Source organism: Micromys minutus (assembly GCF_963924665.1).
Source record: "Micromys minutus genome assembly, chromosome: 8".
Lineage (NCBI taxonomy): Eukaryota > Metazoa > Chordata > Mammalia > Rodentia > Muridae > Micromys > Micromys minutus.
This window is the reverse complement of record NC_137977.1, coordinates 42,605,730-42,629,044: the sequence shown is the minus strand read 5'-3', so window position 1 is coordinate 42,629,044 and position 23,315 is coordinate 42,605,730. Positions and strand designations below refer to the sequence as shown.

At 42.4% G+C, this 23,315-nt stretch overlaps 1 protein-coding gene across 1 annotated transcript in view; it reads right to left on the bottom strand.

Annotated features, from left to right (window-relative positions):
* Positions 1-462: 462 nt before the first annotated feature.
* The window catches only part of LMNB1 (lamin B1), a 40,238-nt gene continuing 17,385 nt past the window's right edge, over positions 463-23,315 (bottom strand). The window contains exons 2-11 of the mRNA XM_080920483.1: positions 21,573-21,729; positions 20,789-20,914; positions 19,075-19,245; positions 17,440-17,565; positions 11,667-11,887; positions 10,910-11,135; positions 8,879-8,983; positions 4,516-4,635; positions 2,811-2,918; positions 463-757 (exon numbers count right to left, since the gene is read on the bottom strand). Of these exons, the coding sequence (XP_080776609.1) occupies positions 716-757; positions 2,811-2,918; positions 4,516-4,635; positions 8,879-8,983; positions 10,910-11,135; positions 11,667-11,887; positions 17,440-17,565; positions 19,075-19,245; positions 20,789-20,914; positions 21,573-21,729 (1,402 nt within the window). The 3' untranslated portion in view covers positions 463-715. The remainder of the gene's footprint in view (positions 758-2,810; positions 2,919-4,515; positions 4,636-8,878; positions 8,984-10,909; positions 11,136-11,666; positions 11,888-17,439; positions 17,566-19,074; positions 19,246-20,788; positions 20,915-21,572; positions 21,730-23,315) is intronic.

Sequence of the window (23,315 nt, the reverse complement as noted above, 5' to 3'; positions counted from 1 at the left end):
AACTAGCGCATTTGAAGAGAAAGCCCCCCCCAACCCCGCCTGCCCCATTCCCCTCATGAATCAAGAATCTAAGAGAAGTGGTTCAGCACACAGGAGCTCTGCGGAACCTCCATCCAGAGCGGACATGATGACTGGAGTAAGATCACCTTCTTACAAAAGTTTTCTTCTCTTTTCTATTTAAAAAAAAAAAAAAATGTAACCTTGATCACTTACAAAAAAATTCCATACAAAAGTTCATAGATTGAAAAACTGCTTCCCCTCCCGCACAGCACCATTATATAGAGCAGAGAAGGATCAAGAGCCCGCCCATCCAGGGAGAGCAATCTTCAATTACGCCCAGACACGCAGTGCTTTTCTTACCCTCCCTGTCCCCTCTTAGCAGAACTTAAAAAAAAAAAAAAACAAAAAACAAAAAAAGAAAGAAAAAAAGAAAAACATACACACATACAAAAAGGGGGGAAAAATGCCAAAACCTTGAGGGCCCCTTTCCGAACAGTACAGTTAGCTCAGTGTCAATAATTCACATCTTGCAACGTGTATGGATAGGATTTCTTTTACAAAACTTTCAGTGTCAAAAAGGAAATTAAGGCCATCAGATTCGCAGCTTAAAAATTCACATAAAGGAAATACAAAAATATCATGTGCTTCTGAGAAGGCTCTGCACTGTATACAGGATTCCATGCTTCTAGCCCGAGGAAGACATAGCTTGACCGGTTCACATAATGGCACAGCTTTTATTGGATGCTCTTGGGGTTCCCTGAGGGGAAACAGAAGGAAACGTCAGTACCAATATAACTGCAATGTTCTAAACACAAACCATTTCCTACAGAGACACTAAAATGCTCTATTCCTACTAATATGGGCCTGCTCATGCCTTACTCTTTCTAGCATTCTCTAAGGGCTTACATCAGCAAATCTACAACTGAGCTATGCCAGGTTTTTTTTCCCAGAAAACAAACAAACAAAAGCTGACCTAGGCCTGTAAACAGTTAAGAATTTCTCACTTAGAAGCTCAGGCTAGCGGAAATACAAACATAGCAAGATCTGATCTTAATAAGAACAACTCTATTAAAAGTTGTTTTTTAAAGAGCTGCAAAAGGGGCTGGGTACATAAATTAGATGGCTCCATGGTTAGGAGCAGGAGGACCTGGGTTTTTGACTCCCTATAATGCAGTTCCAGGGACTCCTATGCCCTCTTCTGGCCCCCACAGGTACTGCATGGTTGGTGTACTTGTGCAAGCAAAACACTCATACACATAAAAGGAGTTAAACCTTTAAAGAGCTAGGACATTGCTCAGAACTCACTCCTTGTGTGACTTGTGACTCGCTGCTAACCAGACTAAAACTGAACACAGCAAATGTGCTTGGTGGCTTTCCATTGTGAAAATGGCAGGGGACTTTCTTAGCACGCAGGAGAGTCTGATCCATAGAACCACAAAACTAACAAACATCCTGCAACTCAGTCCCTCATTCCACCAAGGAGACTGCTTCTCCTTCAGTGCCTGAGGCCTGCTTTTAGAGAATGCAGTAGAAGGAGGTCTGGTCCTGTTTTCAGGAGGCCTGGTACCTGCCATTTTAACCATCTTTTCCAGATGCTGTTTTGTAAAGCTTGGGCTAACTAGTGAATCCTAAGACCCGCACTGGAAGAAGACGTCCAGCCCTAGCCAAACCATGGAATCATCCAATTCAAACACTTTCAGTTGTTCTTTCTATAATGTCCAAATAGCCTATCTTCTACCACACTGTCCACAGCTGTTCACAATGACACCAGAGGCCTAGAAAGCCTTCCCCAGTGTCTGAGCAGCAGGACCCATGCAGATCACTTGTCTCAAGTGTTCTTACTTCTTTGTCATTGCCATGAGGGTAAAACTATAACAAACTTGTTAAACTATGCCAGCAAAATAACAAGGCAGCCAGAAGAAATAAATCCCACCTCAAGTGATTACTCAAATGGGGTTACACACATGAAGTCTGCCTGGCAAGATGTGGCTTGAATAAGAATATTCCCCATACACTCATGTATTTAAAGGTTAGAAGGACTGAGGTGTGTCCTTGTTAGAGGAAGTGTCAATGGGAGCAGGCCCAGTCTCTCTGCCTATGGTCAGGATGTGGCTCTTGGCTACTGCTCTAGCATCATGTCTGCTTTCATCAGAGCTGCCCTGGTCATGGTGTCTCTTCACAGCAACAGAACAGTGACTAAGATACAAGCCCATCCTAAATTACAAATATGGAGATGCGGAGACAAGAAGAGGCAAATTAATGATCACACTCAACAGCGTATATACTGCTATGACAGAATACAAACCCAGAGCTTATTAGTTTTACTAATATTTCTTTCAAAATTAATTAGTTAAAACAGAATTTGGGGTTTAAGTGGAGTTTAACTGGGGTTCTGCAAAGCCCAGGTATCAGCTGAACTCTTGCAATCACTTAGTGAATGCACCTTAATATAATTAATCTGGCTCTATGTTGAAGCTTAGCATCGCTCTGCTCTTTGAGTTCACATGTGAACACTGCTCATACATTTTTCAGTCCAATAAAGCTTTGGCATTCAGTCTAATCTCTGCATTTGTAAGTAAAATTTATGTTCAACACAACACACTGTCCACACCAGAAAACAAAAGACAAAGCAAAAACTGAAAGTTGACAGAAAAAAAAGTAAAGGGGCTACCATTCTCCGGTGCATCCAGATCCGCAGCCCTGTGCACAGCCAGAGAGTGGCTCCTCAAGGGGATGGCCACTGCCTGGGTTTGAATACAGGAAGGAAACCCACTTTCAGGCAGCTCTACTACTAAAAATTAAAACCATACCTGCTGGTGGAAAATTTCCTCCTCAACAGCCACTCCAATGGGCTCTTCCTCCTCCTCTTCCTCTTCAGGTATGGTAGTTTTGAAGACTGTGCTTCGCTGAGCAACCTCCTAAAAGCAATATAGTAGACTTCAAACCAGAAGGCCAAGGGAGGCTTTTTTTAAAGCCATTTCATCGGCACCATTAGCTAGTGAATTCTGCATAATTAGCAGCAGTTAGTAGACCTTCAATTTTTCTGGCAGGGGAGCTACTGGTATCCAATTTGAAATACCTGCTGAGCAGTTAGTTTCTAATGCTTTTTATCCTATTCTCTCACAAAAATTCTGTGCAAGTGATTTGGCATACTAAGTTCTTTATAAAACACAACATGAGTTCTGTTTAAACATCTTGGCTCCTGGCAAAGAAAAGGTGCTAAATAAATGCTGAATAAAACGAAGGCAGAGGCCAGCTGCTTTAACCTTAGGGGCAGCAGGACCACCCGGGTAGTTTGGAAGCCAAGACAGCACCTTTCATTCCATCAGGAAATGGAACCTGGACAGATTAGCACTAATTCCTAGTAACAGAACATTAAATGCATTGTATAAAAGCAGAGATCTGGTCATTCTTTAAAGTGGAACATAAAATAACTGTTTCCATTTTCTACTAAAACACCCAAGTACTGACAAGTTTCCTGGAGAGAATGCTGAGGGGCAAAAGCTGCCAAATTTAAGCATGAGCTAACCTGCAGCTAGTATAGAAGTACTGTCAGGTTCAAAGGTCACTCTACACAGAACTCCACAGTGGAATTGCTTCAGTAGGAGTGATCTGAAATTTAACAGAGCTCCTGGTTTAAAACAAAGATCAAGAAACCCCAAAGATAATGTCACATGGCTTGAGTCCACATCTGTCAACATGGAATGCAGTCAAGCATACATTCTATAAACAAAACTAGGACTAAGATGGCTGTGTGTGACCTGAGTTAGTACAACAGGCTGAGCAGGGAGCTGCAGCTCTCAAAGTCAGTCTTCAGACACTCAGTACACAAGCATCACTGTTCTAACCAAAACAGCAGCATTATGATCAACTGTTTTGTTTATCAAGAGAGGTTTCTTTGGGTAGAGCTGTCCTGGAGCTCACTCTGTAGGCCAGGCTGGCCTCAAACTCAGAGATCCTCCTGCCTCCTGACTGTTGGGATTAAAGTCTGCACTGCTACAGCCCAGCAACAGAATATAATTCTGCATTGAAATACAGAAGCTGACTCCTTGCACCAAACATCAAATGCAGCTACTGTTCTTTGACAAGAATCTTATGAATAACATGGTAAATAAACATGCCAAAAAGACCCATGCCACACCCTTTGTCTCCTGAGCACTGAGAACTAGGAAGGTTGACAGCACAAACATTTACTAGGTTAACAGCATAAGGATTTACCAGGTAAACATACTGCACCAGATGCTGTTTGATAAAATATGAACATTCAGAGGTGAAAATTTTCAGGGTCTCAAAGCTAATGTGCTGTGGAGACAGAACCTGACCAGGAAAATTGGACCCTGTGTGAATAAATCAATACCCTATGAGACACTATTTTTCAAATGTGTGGTGTTTCCATTTACCCAGTGTCTATTACTTGGCAGCCTTAATGTGACTAACATCTCAGTTACTTCACATTTCAATGTGATTTCTGTTAAGAAATCATACAGTGAGCCTTCCAGTGAAATGTGGTCATACCTCTCCCTGAGAATTCTTCAATATAACCTTCACATCTTCACCAGTGCCCCAAGAGTTCTGGTTCTTCCAGATGAGGTCAGTTGGAGGACTGGCTGTGACTCCAGCATTTGCAGCCCATATCTGAAATAGAAAAGGACATCAGTCTACCCAGAACCTAGTGCTTGCATATTTCAAGTTCAGCGACATAAGACTTAATTCTCAAATCTAGTGGTCCAAGAACTCTGCCCAGCTGCTTTGCTGTCAGCTAGCTGTTTGTGATCACTACTGCTCAGACTATTTAAGGATTCAACTTCTTCACGTGACAGGTATTTGGACACATGAGCCCCTGAAATAAAGCCACACTTTGGCCTAGCCATTTCACAAAGCAGCTGACCTAGAACGAATTTCCTTATTTTCTTCATCCACAAAAATAAGGCAACAATGGCACCTACAACAGGTGAAGAGCAACAACCAATGCCAAGGAGCCGGCTCGCTTTCTACAAAACAGCAGCACCAACAACCAACTGTTCATGGGCTTCATGGGCCACCCTTCCAGTGAATGAGCACCCCCCCACAGAACTCTAATTTCAACAGCAGAGGCTAACCTTCTAACAACAGACTATTTGGAAAGAGGCATCCCCAATCAGAGACAGTGTCACAGTGCCCCAGCCCGTTTAGATTATGCTCCACGAAGAATGCAGAAAATGTTCTAGGTAAAAATATGATTGCTATTGAAATAAGCCAAAAGAAAAAATGCATTCCCCTCATCAGCATGAAATTCTGCCATATTTTTATGTATTTTTTGGCAGAGGGAAACAGAGAAGAAAAATACTGGCAATCAGAAAACGCAAGTACAGAAGTCTGGAGAGAAAAAGCTCAGTGGTTAAGTGTTCAATGCCCTTGTAGAGAACTCAAGTTCAATGCTCAAAAACCTGGATCAGGTTGCTAACCGACCAAACGTGACTTCAGTTTCAGGGGATCTAGAGTTGGCCCCTCTAGGAATGTGCACGCATGTAATACACACAACTTTATAGAGGACACAAACATACATCATTCATTCTTAAAGTTATAAATCCTAGACAAATCACTATGCTTTCCTGGTCTCACTGACCTGAGAGGCAGATACAACCAACCCAATTCCTACAAACAAAGAAACAAGCGAGTGAATAAAGAAAGATGTAGGTATAAGCACAGAAACCACGTAACTGGCTGTAGAATAAACGATGTAACTGGTTGTAGAATTTTTGGTTGATCACCAAAACTGTCAAAGACAAGCCCAAGCTAATGGGAAAAGTCTATGAATCTCTGTGAACAACAAACCCTCCTGTCTTAGAAAAAAAAAAAAAAAAAAAAACAGGCTCTGAGGTTTCACTCTTGCAGCAGATGGGCTTGTTCTTAGAATAACTAAAGCCCACAAGGGGGTGACTGGACCTGTGTAACTCGGAGAAACTGAGTTACTTCTCTAGTTCTGGACAGAAAAGTCCACAGAAGCGTCCAGATCGTCCATGAGCATTACAGACAGAAAGGGGCATTTCCCAGTATAAGACTGGAAATGGAACAGGACCTGAGCAGCTTTCAGACAGAACAGCACGCTTTGGGTCCTAAGTCCCGGCAATACTTCTCACTATTTACATGGAATCACATCGCTGGGTCAGAGCGAGGCTGAGTGCCTGACAGGTGATTCAACAATTAAAGAGATGTGCTGTGCACCCCGGATTTCAAAGGCTTAGAAAAAAGTTAACATACTCAGCTAATGATTTTTGCATTAAAATATCATTCTAGATTTTTGTTTGGTTGAGACAGGGTTTCTCTGTAACTATGGCTGCCCTAGAACTCTGTAGACGAGGCTGGCCTCAAACTCAGAGACCTATGCCACTGCGCTCTGCTCTGATGTGATATTTTGAACAAAACAGACTAAATGCAATCCCAGAGTTAATTTTACACCTTGTAAGTCTCTAAACTGTAAGAATTAACTTTTAAAGGCATACATAGGGCTTTTGTCTCTGTTCTGAATCCCTTGTAATTCACCTTGTACAATGTCATAGGGAAATCTCCCTCAACACTATGTTCCAAAATCTGATCACACTTAATACAAGTTACTAAAGAAAAACTGTCGTACGTTATCTTCTAGATCGTTCTTCTGTAAAACACCAGCAGGAGCAATCGCTTTAGTCTCTGGGGTAGCACATCGGGAGGGAAAGCCGAATGGGGGTAATGCCTCCACATCAGGAGACAGACAATACTCAAATCTAAACCTTCTGAATTAAAATACTAAACTTTTAAATACATTATGCAGTTTCCCTGAGACTACAATAGAACTAAGCGATCTTCTCTCACTATAATTACTAAAGGATAAGGAGTTAGGACATTTGTTCTCATTTTCACTCATTATTACAAAATTAACACCTGCCATTTTCAGAGAGATGTCAAAGCTCTCTGTACTTCAGAGAAATTCTAACCTGCATTTTGAGCCTTTGATCTTTAGCATTAAGGTTTGTACTGATCAAAATTATAAATATGTGGATGACTAAGACAGGGTTGTGATTACTTCAAAGTCAGCCTGGGCTGTAGAGGGAGACCTGAGGAGGGGTGAAGGAAGCTCAGTGACAGCCTTTAATCCCAGCATTCAGAAGGCAGAGGCAAACATCTATGAGCTCCAGTCCAGTCTGGTCTACATATAGGGCAAATAAGTTCTACACAGCCAAGATTACAGAGACTGCATCTAAAAAACAAAACAAACCACAAGGGGGCGATATATAGGTATCTTTTGTTTTCTGGATACAGGGTCCCATGTTGTCCAGGCTGGCCTCAGACTCAATGTGTTTGTTGTGAATGACCTTAAGACTCCAGACCTCTACTTCCCAAGTGCTAGGATACAGGTATCTGTTCCCATACCCAGCAGCACTTGATTTTTATTTAAAAAACCAAATAACAGTGAGCAGGATGAAGATACCTTCTTTAAAATCCAAAGTTAACACATTAGCATGCTAAGTAAAAACAAAGGAAGCCTCTGTTTGCTCTATGATGCATACTTCTCTAAACTCAAACATAACTATTTAAAATGTGGTCTTTTAGAGCATGTCAATACATGCTTTTAGAGCTAGGTCAGAATAAGAGTTACAAATGCCATTTAGCCATCTCTCAACGTCATACACTCGACTTAAGCCAAAAGCATGTTACTCTGAACAATACAGAGTCCTATCCCAAAAGAGGACTTCTTTGTACATCTTTGTAGGTGTCTAAGTCCAGAAAAGGGTGTCAGGTCCCCTGGAGTTGAATCATAGGTGATTTTGAGCCACCCAATATTTTCCAAAAGTAGGGTTTTCTGTGTACAATCCTGGCCATCTGGAAACTTGCTCTGTAGACAAGGTTGGCCATAAACTCAGAAATCGACCTGCCTCTGCCTCCCAAGACCTAGGGTTAAAGGCATGTGCTTTCCTATTAAAATCTGGCCGTTTTGTTTTCTTCCAATTATTTGTATTAATTCTTTGAGATTTGCATATAATGTACTCTGAGAACATTCACACCCTACCCTAGCTCCTCCCCTTTCCACCTTTATCATCCTCCCAGCCCTTCCCATCTAACTTTGAGATTACTTTTTTGCTTCTTTCCCCCAAGTCTGGTTTGTGTTGCCCAGAGTATTTTGGACTGAAACCCACCCCTGCAGTGGGGTCAGACTATCAGGAGCCACATCATTAAAGGAAACCAGAGTCTCCTTTTCCCATAGATATCAAATGCCAATGGCTCCTTAGCTAGTGCCTTCCCCTTGTTGGGATTTCACCTGGCTGGAGCTGCAGCAAGTGCATCTGGTCCATCTCCTCAGCCCAAGATGACAAGTCTTGCTAATGCAACCTAGGGTAGCTAAAAACTTCCAATGTTCTGCCTCAGCTTCCCAAGTGAAGTTGCAAGGCTACAACCACCTACATCTTACTACTACTGATGGGCCTTTGTTAGAAATCCAAGCCTACAACTCCAACCCCGAAAACAGCTAACAATAAAATGGAGCAGCAAGACAGCAAAATATTAAAGCTTATCCAAGGTAATTTAGTCAGCTCTTGTTTTAGGTGGATTCGTCCTACAGACCTTTATGCCATACAGAATCCTGGGTTAAAATAGGCTGCAAGTAAGTACAAGTCAAAAGGAAACTCTTTTATACCAATGAAACAGACAAAAATAATCCAAATATCAAATCTTCTCACTGCTCTAAGGTAAGTTTTCTAAGTATTTAACAGCACATATAATACCCTACTAATATAAAGGCATATTAAAACCCATTTCTAAAATGCTTCTTTTTCAGCTGAACTGTTGTTTTGGTTTTTGTTACTACAACTACTTTATCTGTGATTAAGATAAATAAAATTAAATGATGACTGAGTTCACTTACTGTAACAGTCTGGCCGGCCTTTAGCACATATCTTGAGGTATATTTGTAACTGACTGATGTGTCTCCAATTTTTCTGATCATCTCCCAGCCTCCCATTGGTTGATCCTAGTCACAAAACAGAATATAACAAGGTTACTTCACACATACAGAAAACTATGAAATAATCAAATCCACGAACCCATACAGACTCTCTGAAGCTAGCTAAGGCCTTCCCAGAAAACACAATACACTGTCTCTCAGCAAAAAGCAATGTCATAAATACTGTGCCCACCAAGAAGGGCCTGAATTTTAAAGGGGACAGAACTGAGGAGAGATGAAAATTACAACAAAGGGTATTCACTGCTCAATTAGATGGCTCCTTAAGATTTACAACACAAGCCAGCCATTGAAGCAATACACCACACCCAGCTGACCACTATCAGCCCCAGCCTTGCCTGTTCAGTGAGGAGCCATGTAGATAGCAAAGCAGGAAGGCTTCTCGCTAGGCAGACACCAGCTGCACGCTCCTGGTGGCTGTGCCTCTAGAATCTGGAAACATCAGGATAGAGCAATAACTTCTGTTTCCAAGCTGTGGCCAACCTGCCCCAGAGCACAGACCCTCCTGGAACTGCCTGTGCTATCTGACTTATCTAACACATACACACACACACAGTAGTTCTAATCACCTGGTGAGAAAGGAGTTGTGGATTTGGCCTAATGCTGCTTATATTATGTTAATCTGGTCCCCCAAATAGCACTGAAGGCCCCGTCCCGGCCGGTTTGTGTTGGTAAATGAAGTTGCTAGCAGTCAATGGCTGGGCAGGCAGACAAAGGTGGGACTATCAGGAGCCACATCATTAAAGGAAACCAGACTCTCCTTTTCCCATAGATATCAAATGTCAATGGCTCCTTAGCTAGTTAGTGCCTTCCCCTTGTTGGGATTTCACCTGGCTAAAGTGTTCTTCAAGCGAATAAACTTCCCTAGAGAGGAGGCAGGAGTTAGCCAACTTGTGGGGGGAGGGGACAGACTGGGTCTAGGGCAACAAAGATGGAACATAGATTTTTAGTAAGCAATAACACAGGAATACCGGTGGAGAGTGTGTCAGCCACATGGAGGTTTTGGGGTGGCCCAGCAGTTAAGCTCTTAAGGCATTTCATTTGGGAACCCAGAACACTGGGGCGGGCGGGGATGAACAAGCCGCACCAGGGTCAGTTTGAGTGGAGGTTAACTGGCAACCACAACAGGGAGTGATCTCAATTCTTATCAGACCCCAAACAGAAGTGACAATTCTCTCTACTGCACCCCATTCTGCTTTCTCCAGCACCATCCTACAGCTTCAGAGTTCTATCAGAACCACACATAAACCTCTGATATCCCTGGAGATCGTGTTGTCAGCATTTCTATATTTAGAACATGAACTTCGAGAGTTCAACATACCTGAGCCTGAACCCATATCTTTCCAGAAAGCTTTTATTAAGCTGCAACTTCACTTTCGCCAGCTAAGGAAAACTTATAATTCATCTTTGAGAAGGCCATCATGGGAGCTGGAGAGATGGCTTCTAAGAGTCCTGACTGCTCTTCCAAAGGACCTGAGTTCAATTCCCACCAACCACATGGTGACTCAACTCGCAAGGGGATCTGATACCATCTTCTGGTGTATACATAAAATAAATAAATCTTTTTTTAAAAGGAGAGAGAAAGAGAGAAGGCCATCATGAAACAGCCTGGCTAAGTCTGGGGTGAAGGAGTTCACAGCTTTATAAAGCAAGATTAACAAAGGAAATTTCAGACTGGTAGGATGGTCCATTGGGTAATGGTGCTTCCACCAATGCTGATAACCTCAGCTCAGTCCTGGCAACCACACCCAGCCGTAGCACACGGACACCATCCCTATCGCCACTATAAACATAGGAAAGAACAACACAGAAAGTCTCCAGGCCACTAAAAGCTTTAGACTGACTGAAGCACGCAGAAGATGGACAGCTACTACTACACACAGCAGCCAGGCAGTCTGCAAAGCCAGGCCTGAGGAGATGGGTCGAATCACTTACCTGTTCAGAAGTGTTCTTCAAGCGAATAAACTTCCCATCAACATCTATCTCTTCAATGCACACATTCCCCGTAGCTGAGGCAGAGTGGGAAATGCTAACACTACTGCTCGCCTCGGATTCTTCCACATCAACTCTCTTCCGCTTTCCTCTGGTGGTGCGCACACTGCGACTGGACGATGCTCTGGACACGGTTACCCGGGAAGAAGGACTTGGAGAGAGCTTTAACCTACATGGGAAAGAAGGCTGTGTGAGTTCAGGTACCTGTCCACACAGGCAGTTGTGAAGCAAGGAGTCCCTTACCATGTCACACAATTCCAAAGAGTCATGCTGGGATGCTCACATTGCATTACTATAAAACACATGAATGGGCCAATCTGATATTTAAAGTAATAACAAATTATGATCTATTTCTACTTATCACCTGATGTTAACCTAATGACAGGAAAATTTCGAAGTTGCTTTCCTCCTTTTTAAAAGGAATGTTTCGTTTTCCTTAAAAGTGAGCCTTACTATCTATGTGATTTCCTTCCATTTAATACATTTGGAAATGTGCGCTGAAGGATTAGTTCTCATGTTGGAGAATGCACTGGGTTTCCCAGAGACACTTGCAAATGCTTGAGCTCCTTGTACAGGATAGATATATCCTAGATGAGCTGTTTCTTACCGTGAACCACTTAAAAATGTCTTACTCTGATGCAAATACCTCTGAGACATAAGGAAAGGCTTCTGCCCAGCATGGGACACCTGAGACTCTTACCGCTCTTCTTCGCCCTCCAGGAGTTTCCTGTAGGCGCTGATCTCCATGTCCAGGGCCAGCTTCACATCAAGCAGCTGTTCGTAATCATTCAGCTGCTGCTGCATCTGGTCCCTTATTTCAGCCATCTCTCTCTCTTTGTCAGTCAGCATGCGGCGCGAGTTGTCTCTCTCTTTAGCAAGCATGTCCTCCAATTCTTGAATCCTTTCCAAACATGCTCTAGACTTCAGAGACAAAAGAATACATTGACTTTCTCAGACTATTTCACCACCATGGCACAAAGCAGCTATTTTAAACCACCTCCTGAACTAGAAAGCAAATACAGCCCTACAGGAGCTCTAACTCTTAACCCAAAAGATCATGACTGTGAGCAATTAAATTCCAAAATCCTCAAAATATTAAACACATCTCTTAAAGTTTCGGGTTGGCCAGGTGCAATGGCTCATGCCTTTAATCCCAGCATTCGGGAGGCAGAAGCAGATGGATCTCTGTAAGTTAAAAGTCAGCCTGGTCTACAAAGTAAGTTCCAGGACAGCCAGAGCTGGTACACACAGAAGCCACCCCCAAGCCCCAATAAACTAGTGGCAATAACTACAGAATACCAGCATATCCCTTCCCAAGAGGGGCATAAAAGTGTGAGAATACTCTCTGGAAACTACTAGGGTGCTTTCTAAAAGCAGAAGAAAAGGCTTTCTGGCTGCCATGCTGAATGCACCAGTCTCATTAGGACTGGACACATCATCTCCTGTTTGGTTAGCACACAAAGCACACGTGCTGCAGGAGGATGTGTAAAATACTACCAGAAATACAGAAGCTATGTTTGGAATACATAGTGGGGGAAAAAAAAATCACACATCCTACATCATCTTCAAATTGAAGTGAATTCCTCCATAAAGAGAAAGCCTCTTTATAGAGCATTTATACTCAATGAGTAGATACTATAAACACGTATATGACTAGATGGAAAACCAATTAGATTGTAGCTCTGCTAAGTTTGCACATTCATGTATGTGTGCACCCTGGTCTATGGTCTATGAGAAGAATGTGTGCACACAACCTACTCTACAAGAAGGCCCAGAAGCTGAGACAGCAGTGCAGTGTTCAGACCTTAACATTCACATTCTATTCTCCAGTAAGAAGAACCAGGACTTCTTAGAGAAATGTATAATTCTACTGAGGCAGAGAAAATACATGGTAAACCTAAAAGCACAGTGCAAAACCAAGTAGTAAGAGGATGCTGGGGTGGACCCATGGTAGAGTGCTTGCACAGAATGACCAAGGCCCTGGCTTCAATCTCCAGCAACACAAGAAAGCAAAGCCTCAAAAAAAAAAAAAAAAAAAAAAAAAAAAAAAAAAAAAAAGGTGGGGGGTGCTAGGCTGCAGAGGTGGCTCTTTGGCAGTTAAGAGCTTTTGCTCTTAGTGTACTCAGCACGTACACTGAGTGCCTCACAACCCCTCAGAACTCCACTCTGAGAGAATCGAATGCCCTCTTTTGGCTCCCGAAGGCATCTGTACTCACATGAATACACCACATGCAGATGCAGATACACACACACACAAAATAAAATTTAAAAGTAGTAAGTATTGAAAAGTAAAGTACACAGCATTGGAACATGTAATGCTCCCTACAGTAGAACCATGTGAACCAATCCAATAATGTAGCACCGGATTTAAAAAATGCACACAATTCACTGAAGTAATAGAGGTTGGGGAGAAACCCCTTTATAATGGAGTTTCATCTCTAGAACATGGAGCTTATTTATTCTAGTCTGGGTGGGCCAGACAGCAGGAAATGAAAAACCACGACCCTATTAACAGTTAATAAACCTGGCCAATGCCACTACAACCAAACATCCCCAGCTATTCACGCAGGTCCCTGACATGATGTGACAACCTGTACCCACAACCTGTCTAATGTGAAATGCAGACAGACAGTCTGAAGAGTATCTAATAGGACGCCAGGCTCACCCTGGTGTATCCCAGACTGCAGTCTAGTTAACAACAGTATGCTACTGACAGTTTGAGTGTGACCAATGTCCCATAGTAATACACGATGCAACCAACAAGCAAACCAGGTAAGGCAAAACTGTCTTGTTCCTATTTTACTGCAAATCTAAATTAGACCAGTACAGGGGCAGTGAAACAGCTCACTCAGTGATGGCCACTTGCCACCAAGCCTGACAACCAGAGTTTCATCCCTGGAACCCACAAGGTCAAAGGAGTGAGCTTTGCACAGCCAGTTGGTACAGACACAATAAAACAGGAAAAATTATACTGCATCCTGAGATGACCTGAGCTGCACGCACAGCACCGTGCTATGGGGTGTCCACTCCCCAGACTCCTTTCTAAAACACCTTGTCTTCACTTACTTTCCACGGGGGCGGTGGAAGGCAGAACGAGCCACAACAAGCAGTAACGTTGGAGCTGGGCTGTCTCAGAGGGTAGACGGTGCTTGCCCCAAACATGACAACCAAAGCACAGTCTGCAGCATCCAGTCACCCGACACCACTTGTAACTCTACGCCCACATATATTCACACACAGGTGTGAAGGAAAATCAACAAACCATACAGTACTCAAGACTTAGAGGTAAGCACTGAGACAATAGATGGGAATTTCTCTGTTGTATACAGTTTTTGATAATACAGAATTAAGAATGAAGATCAACCTAGGTATAAAAACCCTTATAAGCCATTATAAGTTGTTCCACCTATGTAGAAATGTAAAGACTAAGAGATCAGACCCACGTGCTTTCCAGACTGGCCATTCACTCCTAGACTATAGCTAGCCTAAGCCAGTACCACTACACAAAGGAACTCTATGCCTAACATCATATGATCTCCTTTTTTTTTAAAGATTTATTTATTACATATAAGTACACTGTAGCTGTCTTCAGACACACCAGAAGAGGGCATCAGATCCCATTACAGATGGTTGTGAGCCACCAAGTGGTTGCTGGGACTTGAACTCAGGACCTCTGGAAGCACAATCAGTGCTCTTAATCACTGAGCCATCTCTCCAGCCCGATCTTTATTTTTTAAGTCTTTTATTTATTTTTATGGATCTGAGAGTTATGCTTGCACATGTGTGTACCAAGTGACCTGAGCACCTGAGGCCCACAAAAGTTAAAAAGAGCGTCAGATTGCCCTGGAACTGGGATTGTAAATGGTTTGTGAATCACAGAGAACTAAGTGTTCTTAACCCCCACGGAACCACCACACAAGCTCCAGGTTTTATTTTTAATTCATAACACAGGGATACTGATGCGGTAACAGTTCCCAGAGTCTGGATACTAGAAACGGCCTCTCTGAGCTGCTGCAGACTTGAACCAAACAATCCCAAGTTACTACAAGAAATTCCTCATGCCCAAACAATACTTCTATCATCTCTGTACTTCTCTTCCTAAATATTTCTTGAAAGGTTCCTTAAGTCTTTCTGTAGGACTATCAGGAGCATATGTCACACTAGCAGAAAGAAGCTCGTGTGGCCCAACACCACCATGGTGAAGCTACTGTGACTCAACAACCCTCAGACACACAGCAAGGAAAAATTAACACATCTTTCTTTTTTCTTCTCTAAGATGGAAAACTCACCAAAGCCTTGTCAGGCTGGACACAGTGGCACACACCTATAATCCCAGGACTGAAGAATGTGAGGCAGGAGGGTTGGGAAAGTCTTAAGCCTGCTCAGATTACCCAGCAAGTTTGAGGACGACACTAAAAGTACATATGTGTGTTCATTATTCTTCAACATAAAACCTATCAGTAATAAGTAGAGGAAGATTCCCTCTGCCCTAATAAATTACAGACCACTCTAGCCAAAGCAGTTGCTTGTCTCTCATTTACTAAGGCAGTGGACACCTAGAAATCCCAAGGACAATGATTTAAAATCCACTTCCTGAAAACATTTGTAGGGAACGATAAAAGAACAGCAGAAAAACAAAAGACCGAATCTGAGGTCAAGAGTCTGACCTGACTTCTAAGTCCCAGAACCCACTGCTACTTAAGTCTCAGCCTCCTCTGCAATAAAAGATCAGTCTCAACCACACAATCAAGACAGGAAAGTGAGCTCTATCTTACTGGGAGAGTGCTTGGCATCAACTCATTGCAGGAGCAGAAAGGCCAGTTTGTAGGAGCGCACCAATTAATATTCCCCCAGTTTCACATGTTGAAAATCCCACTCCAGTATGGCAATGCCAGGAGAAGATCTTCCAGCTGAACCCCGAACTACAATTAGTACTTTCATAAAATAGGCCCTGGGTAATTGACTATTTGCTCTCCTACCACAGGAAGACAGAGAGCACACTATCTAAGGGTGTAGAATGCTAGCTCACCATTCAATCTCTCCTGGACTTAGCCATCCCAAACTCCAAACTGTGGCCTGCAGAGCTTGCTAGCTAAGTCGGTGAAGTGTCTGCTGAGCAATAATGGGGATCTGAGTTGGGGAATGAGAGGTGCAAGAGGAAGAAGATGGGAGAGATCATCTTAAACTTGGAGGAAGTAGTTTGTAACATTTTGTTTAGGACTAAGACAGATGGTGCAACAGAACAAATTTCTCAAAGATAATTTTCAATGTGAGTTAGATATAAAGAGAATATTGGGAAGAAAGAAAGAAACCCTTTGTTACCCTGAAGCCTGGGCAAGAAATTAAACTCACCTTGGTCTGTGGTTTAATTAAGTGGATAGTCCATTGTTACATGAAACTTCAAAATACTAGCAGAACAAACTAATTATAAAATAACTTAAAAGTTTTATAACACAAAGAACAAACGCCCAAGGCAACAGTGTAAAATCCCTATTAACTGAATTTTCACACCATTTTATGGCTCGTTTTCTGCTTTAATTTCTAAACCCCAAAGTAAGTGATTTTGTACCTAAAAAGATTTTGCTAAAAATAAAATAACAAAAAAGAAACAGGAAGAAAAACCTGCTTAATAAAATGGCATAGTAAAGCTTGAACAGGATTTTCTCCCCTTGGGAAAATAAAGGTTTAAGTTACTTCCCACACAGCTAAAGCAGAGGCAATGCTGAATCCATGCCTGGATCCACACATGTCACTTTATCCAAAATAAAACAGAATTGAAGCCACAACTAGGCCTAGATCACTTCACCTGGAGCATGCCACCACAGCAGGCAGCCAGTCCACACAGGAAAGATGCAGTCACTAGTCACTGAGGTGTACCAGGAAATTCATAACCATTAAGTATTTCAACTATAAGGAGAATTTAGGAAGAAGGCGTTTCACCACTCAGTCTGAGTGTGATGTTGGTTTCCAAGTGTGACCAGCAAACGTGTGGGAGCTGTACTGCAGAGATGAGACACACAGACACAGAGCACTGCAGAGACAGGCATCCCGCGACAGAGTCAGCACTAGGCCTCCACGTAACCAGTCAGGGCTGATAGGATCTTCCTCAACCCTAACTTACTTTACTTACTGTTATGAAGCAGAAGCATGGTTGGTTTGCTGACATACAAAGGGTGTTTTGAGGAGGGGAGATTCTGAAGCAGCATCTCACTATGTAGCCCTGGCCAACCTTGAATTTGCAGCAACCTTTTTATCTCTGCTTCTCAGATGCTGGGATTACTGGTGTGCACCACCACAAAGCCACACAATATTTATGTGATGCACTATATAAATGCACTATATAAAAGAAACCAGAAGAGGAAATGTGTTTTATGTGGGACAAAGGAGAAGTAGCACCAGGTAGACAGCAATGGCACAGGTGGCCAGCCTTCCAGTTACACCCCAATTCTGCTCAAAGAAAAATGCCTACTTACCTCTTTCTGCAGGTTGGAAAGCTGTGAGGAAAGGCTCTCGATCCTCATCCGGCTCTCCATCAACTCTTCCCGGGCACTGTTGACAGTGGAAGTGTTCATCTCTGAGGACAGCCTGGCATTCTCAAGCTGGAAGGACAGGAAGCCACAGTCAGCCTTACCTCGTAAGTTGGGACTAAGAAATGAGGAAGCATGACTCACCTTCTGGTAACCAGCTGATGAAACAGGAAAGCACGGCTGCTTTGCTGACATGCATCATCATATACTCTTTCCAAACTCACTTCTAAAACTATGAATTTAAACAGTTTCTATATAGCTAAGTCATTAACTCAGCTTACTTTTTCAGTATTTCATGCACTAAGCATTTACTGTCTAGGGTAGCACCAATGAAGATACTGTACAGTAGAAACTTGACTGCAGTGGTGTCTGCAAAGGAAGCATTCTATATTCCAAACCAACTCTGGAATCAGACTCTTATTTTCAGAAGCAAAAGCAGGTCTCATAACAATACCCACATCTCCAAATGGTGTGTGTGTGTGTGTGTGTGTGTGTGTGTGTGTGTGTGTGTGTAACTGAAAGTGAAAGACAGAGAGAGAGAGAGAGACAGAGACAGAGAGAGACAGAGAGAGAGAGAGACAGAGTTTGAGAGAGTTTTCTTTTACAGTTCTTCCGGGACATAGTTTAATGGCAGCACTCAGCAAGTGCTGCAGGAACTCTTTGTAAGGCCTCTTATATGCAATGCCCATAACCACCTCATTAAATGACTAACACCCCACAAGAACAGTGTAAGTACAAGCAATAGAAACTATTTTAAATAACTTCATCAATTTCCTAACACTGCCTCCAACTAATAACTTGTTCAGTCATATAACATTTAACATGTAAGAAAAAGTCATCTGCAAACAAAACCAAGACATGTCGTGTGATCTGTTCATGTAGTGGGATGATTCCACACCTCTGAAGAGAACACTCTTAGATTTTCCATGGCCCCTCTACAAAACATAACCACCCACAGGGAGTGACATTCTACAAACACAGAAATACCAAGTCAGAAATAGCAGCAATATGTGGAAAGGTGTCAGACGTGCCTGGGGATGTCAAATGACATGTGAATAACCTCGTTTTCATCTACATCCTAGGAACATTTAGTTTATATGAAGTCACATCAAAAACATTCATTTTTTTCACTCTCTAAAGTTTTTTTTTGTTCACTATTTTATGTGCATAGATACTTGCACATATATTTGTGTACTACACTGAATGCAGGGGGAGATCACTAGATCCCACATGACTACAATTATGGATGGTCGTGAGGTGCCGCAATCTGGGTGCTGGGAATTCAATTTATAAACCCTAGAAGAGCAACCAGTGCCCTTTAACTGCTACGCCGTCATCTCTCTAGCTCCTTGTTCTGGTTTTTAAAAATGACTGCTGGAGGAGAGATAACTCAGCATTGAAAGTACTGACTACTCTTCCAGAGGGGTCAGGTTCAATTTCCAGCATCCACAGCCCCTCACAACCATCTATAACTGTAGTTTCATGGAATTCAAAGCCCTCTTCTGGTATGCAAATGCACACGCAGACGAAACACCTCTATACATAAATACATGAATCTTTGGAAAGTCGGAACACGCTCACCTTGGCGTGGTAGGTCTGCTCCAGCTCTTCCTTGTACAGCCGCACCTGCGCATCGTGCTGCTCTCTCATCTCGTGCAGGGCTTGGGCCAGCTTGTACTCGTACTCAATCTGACGCCCAGAGTCCACCTCCACCAGGCGTGTCTCGTGCTTCCTTCTTGTCTCATTGATCTCCTGCAGGGAGAAAAAGAATGTAAGACCAAAATGCTTACACTGGCTGCACTAGCAGTACCCTGAGTAACTTCAGAACCATCACACGCTTCATCCATTAACCTCTGAGCCTATCCTGACTCAGAACAGGTTCACAATTACACTGCTGCCATTTAGTTTCCAGCAGAAGATGTGCAGTGTGACTAATGACGTATGGCATTACCTAAGTCCCAGGAACTCCCCAGCTCTTCTCAGGGGTACAGCTATTTCTCTGACAGCAAGAAATGGCCTAATGATGTCTAAAGTGCCATGCAACTGTAGCTACTTAGACAATACACTACACCAAACACCATGTGTTTCTAAACTGCTTTACTAGCAATTCCTATGAACACCTCTGAAAAAGACATTTTCTTACAGACAGTAATAGTTTACATGACTCCTCTTAGAATCTGATGTCATGCTACCAGTAACAATTTATGCAGGGTCTTATCCATAGTGATGACTCTGACTAGTGGACAAGTAACAGTTGTAATCCTTCTTAAGAATGTCCTGCCAGGCAGTGGTAATACACACCCTTAATTCCAACATTTGGGAACAGAGGCAGGTTTGAGTTCAAGGGGCTGCCTATTACACAGAGAAAAACCTGTCTCAAAACACCAAACAAATGCACACAAACACACATGGGGGCGCACACACACCAAATAACCTGGGGCAGACAATTTGTGGCTAAGTACATAAACCCACTAATAAAAACTGTCCATTTTAGCTCTCACTATAAACATATTTTCTTGAGAGTGAATAATTAAGGAAGCCACAAGGGGGCACTGTAGCTCAAAGTGTTTGTGTATCTTTGTACAGTGCTGGGGATTGAGCCCAAGACCTCACAGGTCAGGTGCATATTGTATCACCTAATGCCTAGCAATAACTATGTATTTTTCCTGCATTATTTCTCCATTGTTCTCTTAACCATTAAAGGGGAAAACATCTCCTATCCCCAAATCCTATTATCTCTGTATTTAGCTACCTTTCCTGATGGCAAAAAATAATAATAATGCTTCTGTTTTGTTTGTTTTTGTCTTTTGTGGGGGAAGCTTTGTCACACACAAATGAACAAATGACCTGCACCACAGAGGTCAGAGGACATTCTGCAGGGATAGATTTTCTTTCCACAATGTGGGCTTAGGAATCAAACTCAGATTGTTGGGCTCAACAGTAAATGAATGCCTTTACCCAAAAGACATTTCAGCAGCCCTTGTTTTGTTTTGTTTTGTTTTGTTTTTGAGATAATGTCTAAAGGAGCCCAGGCTATTCTCAAACTAACCACATGCAAGGATGACCCTGAAATCCTTTCCCTATGCTAGGATTCTAGATATAAGCCACCAGGCCCATGTTTCCTTTGCACACACCCTTAATCTGAGCTCATGGGAATCGGGACAAGCAAATCTCAGTTTGAGGCCAGCCTAGTCACCAGAGGGAGTTCCAGGATGGCCAGGACTACACCAAGGAATCCTGTTTTGTTTTGTTTGGGGTGGGGAGAACAAAGCGGACAAAATACTTATGCAGCTACCTCTTCATACATGTTTTTACGAAACTCCAGGTCCTCAGTAAGACTCTGACAACGGTTCTCCAAATCCACTTTAAGCAAAGTTTCATCTGCTAACTGCTTTTTGGCGGCAGATAAGGATGCTTCCAGCTGTAAAGAAAAAGCATGATAAAGATTCTATGTCAGGTTTTTAGTAACACTTTAAGACATAAGCGTTCCTCTGTATTTACTAACAGGATCACCTCTTTTAACTTCCTGGTCACTAGTGGTTCTATCCCATCACACCATCTCACCTACCAACGTAGTGAATGAAGAAGTCAATCCTTCACACCTCAACATCCAAACTAAGAATTTTTTGCTAACCACTTGCATGTTTTCAGTGTGCAATGATCTCTCTTCCCACTTTGTGTCTGGTGCAAGAATAAAACAGATTTTGAAAGCAGAGGGAGGGTGAGTGGGCCCAGGAAAAGTGGTGAGATCTACAAAGATCAGACCAATGGTGAGAAGTATTAATTAGCTGGTTTAAATATATATATATATATATATCAGGGCTGGAGAGATGGCTCAGTGGTTAAGAGGTACTTAACTAGAGTACATCTGCTCTTCCAGAGGTACTAAGTTCAAATCCCAGCAACTACATGGTGGTCCACAACCATCTGAAATGAGATGCCCTCTTCTGTGTCTGAAGATGGCTACAGTGTACTTATATATAATATATAAATAAATCTCTAAAAAAAAAATCAATCCACAGTTCATGATTTACAACTGCCAACTAACCCGCCAAACAGAGATCAGGGTAGAATCTTACCTGGGCAATCTGATCTTTCAGATCTTCCAAGTCTCCCTCTAAACTCTTTTTGTCCCCAAGGGCAGTAGCTAGTGCTGCATCCTTAGAATTCAGTGCCGCCTCATACTCTCGAAGCTTGATATGGGCTCCATTGAGATCAGACTCCTTCTTAGCGTAACTGTAATATCAGAAGAACACAATCACAACCTTGCCTTGAGGACTTCCTGCCTGCTTAAGGGAAAAACCACACAGCAGCTTCAACATTGGCAGCCTAAGGATAGCCCAAGAGCATCAGTTCAAAAGAGTCTGGGTAGATGAAATTTCCCCACATCCCGTGTTAATTAATGACTGTGAAACAAACAACAACCAAAAAAAAAACCAGTAAGACCCAGTCTCTTGGGGACTAGAAAGATGACTCAGGGTTAAAAGCACTAGCTGTTCTTACTGAAGACCCATGTTCAGGTCCTAACACCTATATAACTTCAGTTCTATGAGATCTTCCAGCCTTCTTCCACACCTCCTGCTTTCAGCCCCCATAAGCCCTAGATACAAATGCAGAGTGCAGATATTAATGTTAGCAAAAACACTCATTCATGTAAGATATTAGTAACAGCTAACTGGTGCCAAGAAGCTTGCAAGTACCTATTTCTAACATAAGAGGAGATCCGAAATTTCCCCAGTTATATGGGACTTCTTGTTGGAAAAGTATTATTATTATATAAAGTTGATCCATTTAAAGGGGTGGAGGAGTTGCACTATGTAGCCCTAACTAACCTGGAACTCTATGTCAATCTCTCGGTGGTGTCAAACTCATAGAGTTCCTAGGATGCCTCTGAGTACTAGGAGAATAAAAGGTATGTGCCACCAAACTCAGGGAATAATTACATGAACAATTACATTTTAAAAGATATTTGTAATTTAAATAAATCTTTATCATTAACTACACAGAAGAGCATTCACAATATCAAGATTCTGAATACATGCTCTTAATTAAAACTGGCGTATTGCTAATGTTAGGGAACTTGACTCAATGGTAATTTAAAAATTTAAGAAGACCCCATACTTCTGTGGTATGTGAGACATTGTGCTGAACCCTATATTTTTAGGGCCACAAGATGGCAGGCTTTAGCTGAAAACTAGTCTAAAAGGGACAAAGCCACTGTTTAAATTTTGACTTAAAAATTTATGTTTAGGTGATGGAGAGATGGCTCAGAGGTTAAGAGCACACTGACTGCTCTTCCAGAGGTCCTGAGTTCAATTCCCAACAACCACATGGTGGCTCCCAACCATCTGTATGTAATAAGATCGGATGTGTGTCTGGTGTGTCTGAAGACAGCTACAGTGTACTTAAGTTTGGGCAGGAGAGATGGTTCATTTTCTGCTTGATCATGAGGTCTAGAATCAGAATCCCAGACACAGGTGGCTCCAGCTCCAAGAGACCTGATGCCCTGTTCTGGACCGTGTGGGCACCTACATTCACATATGCACACACTCATAAATGTTCTCAGATACACACAAACTCACACGAGCACATGTACATACATTCTCAGATACTCAGGAACACAAGACAGACAGGTAAGCTGGCAGGAATGCACTCATCACTAGAACAAACATGGACATACCCCTTCCCTTAAAAAGAAGAGAAAAAAAAAAAGAATCCGATCCTGGTCAATCGCAACCAAACTCCTTCAAGTCCTGAGAAACCCCCATGCAGAAGCTTATGAAAGCCACAATATAATGACCAAAGCTGAATACATCACATAC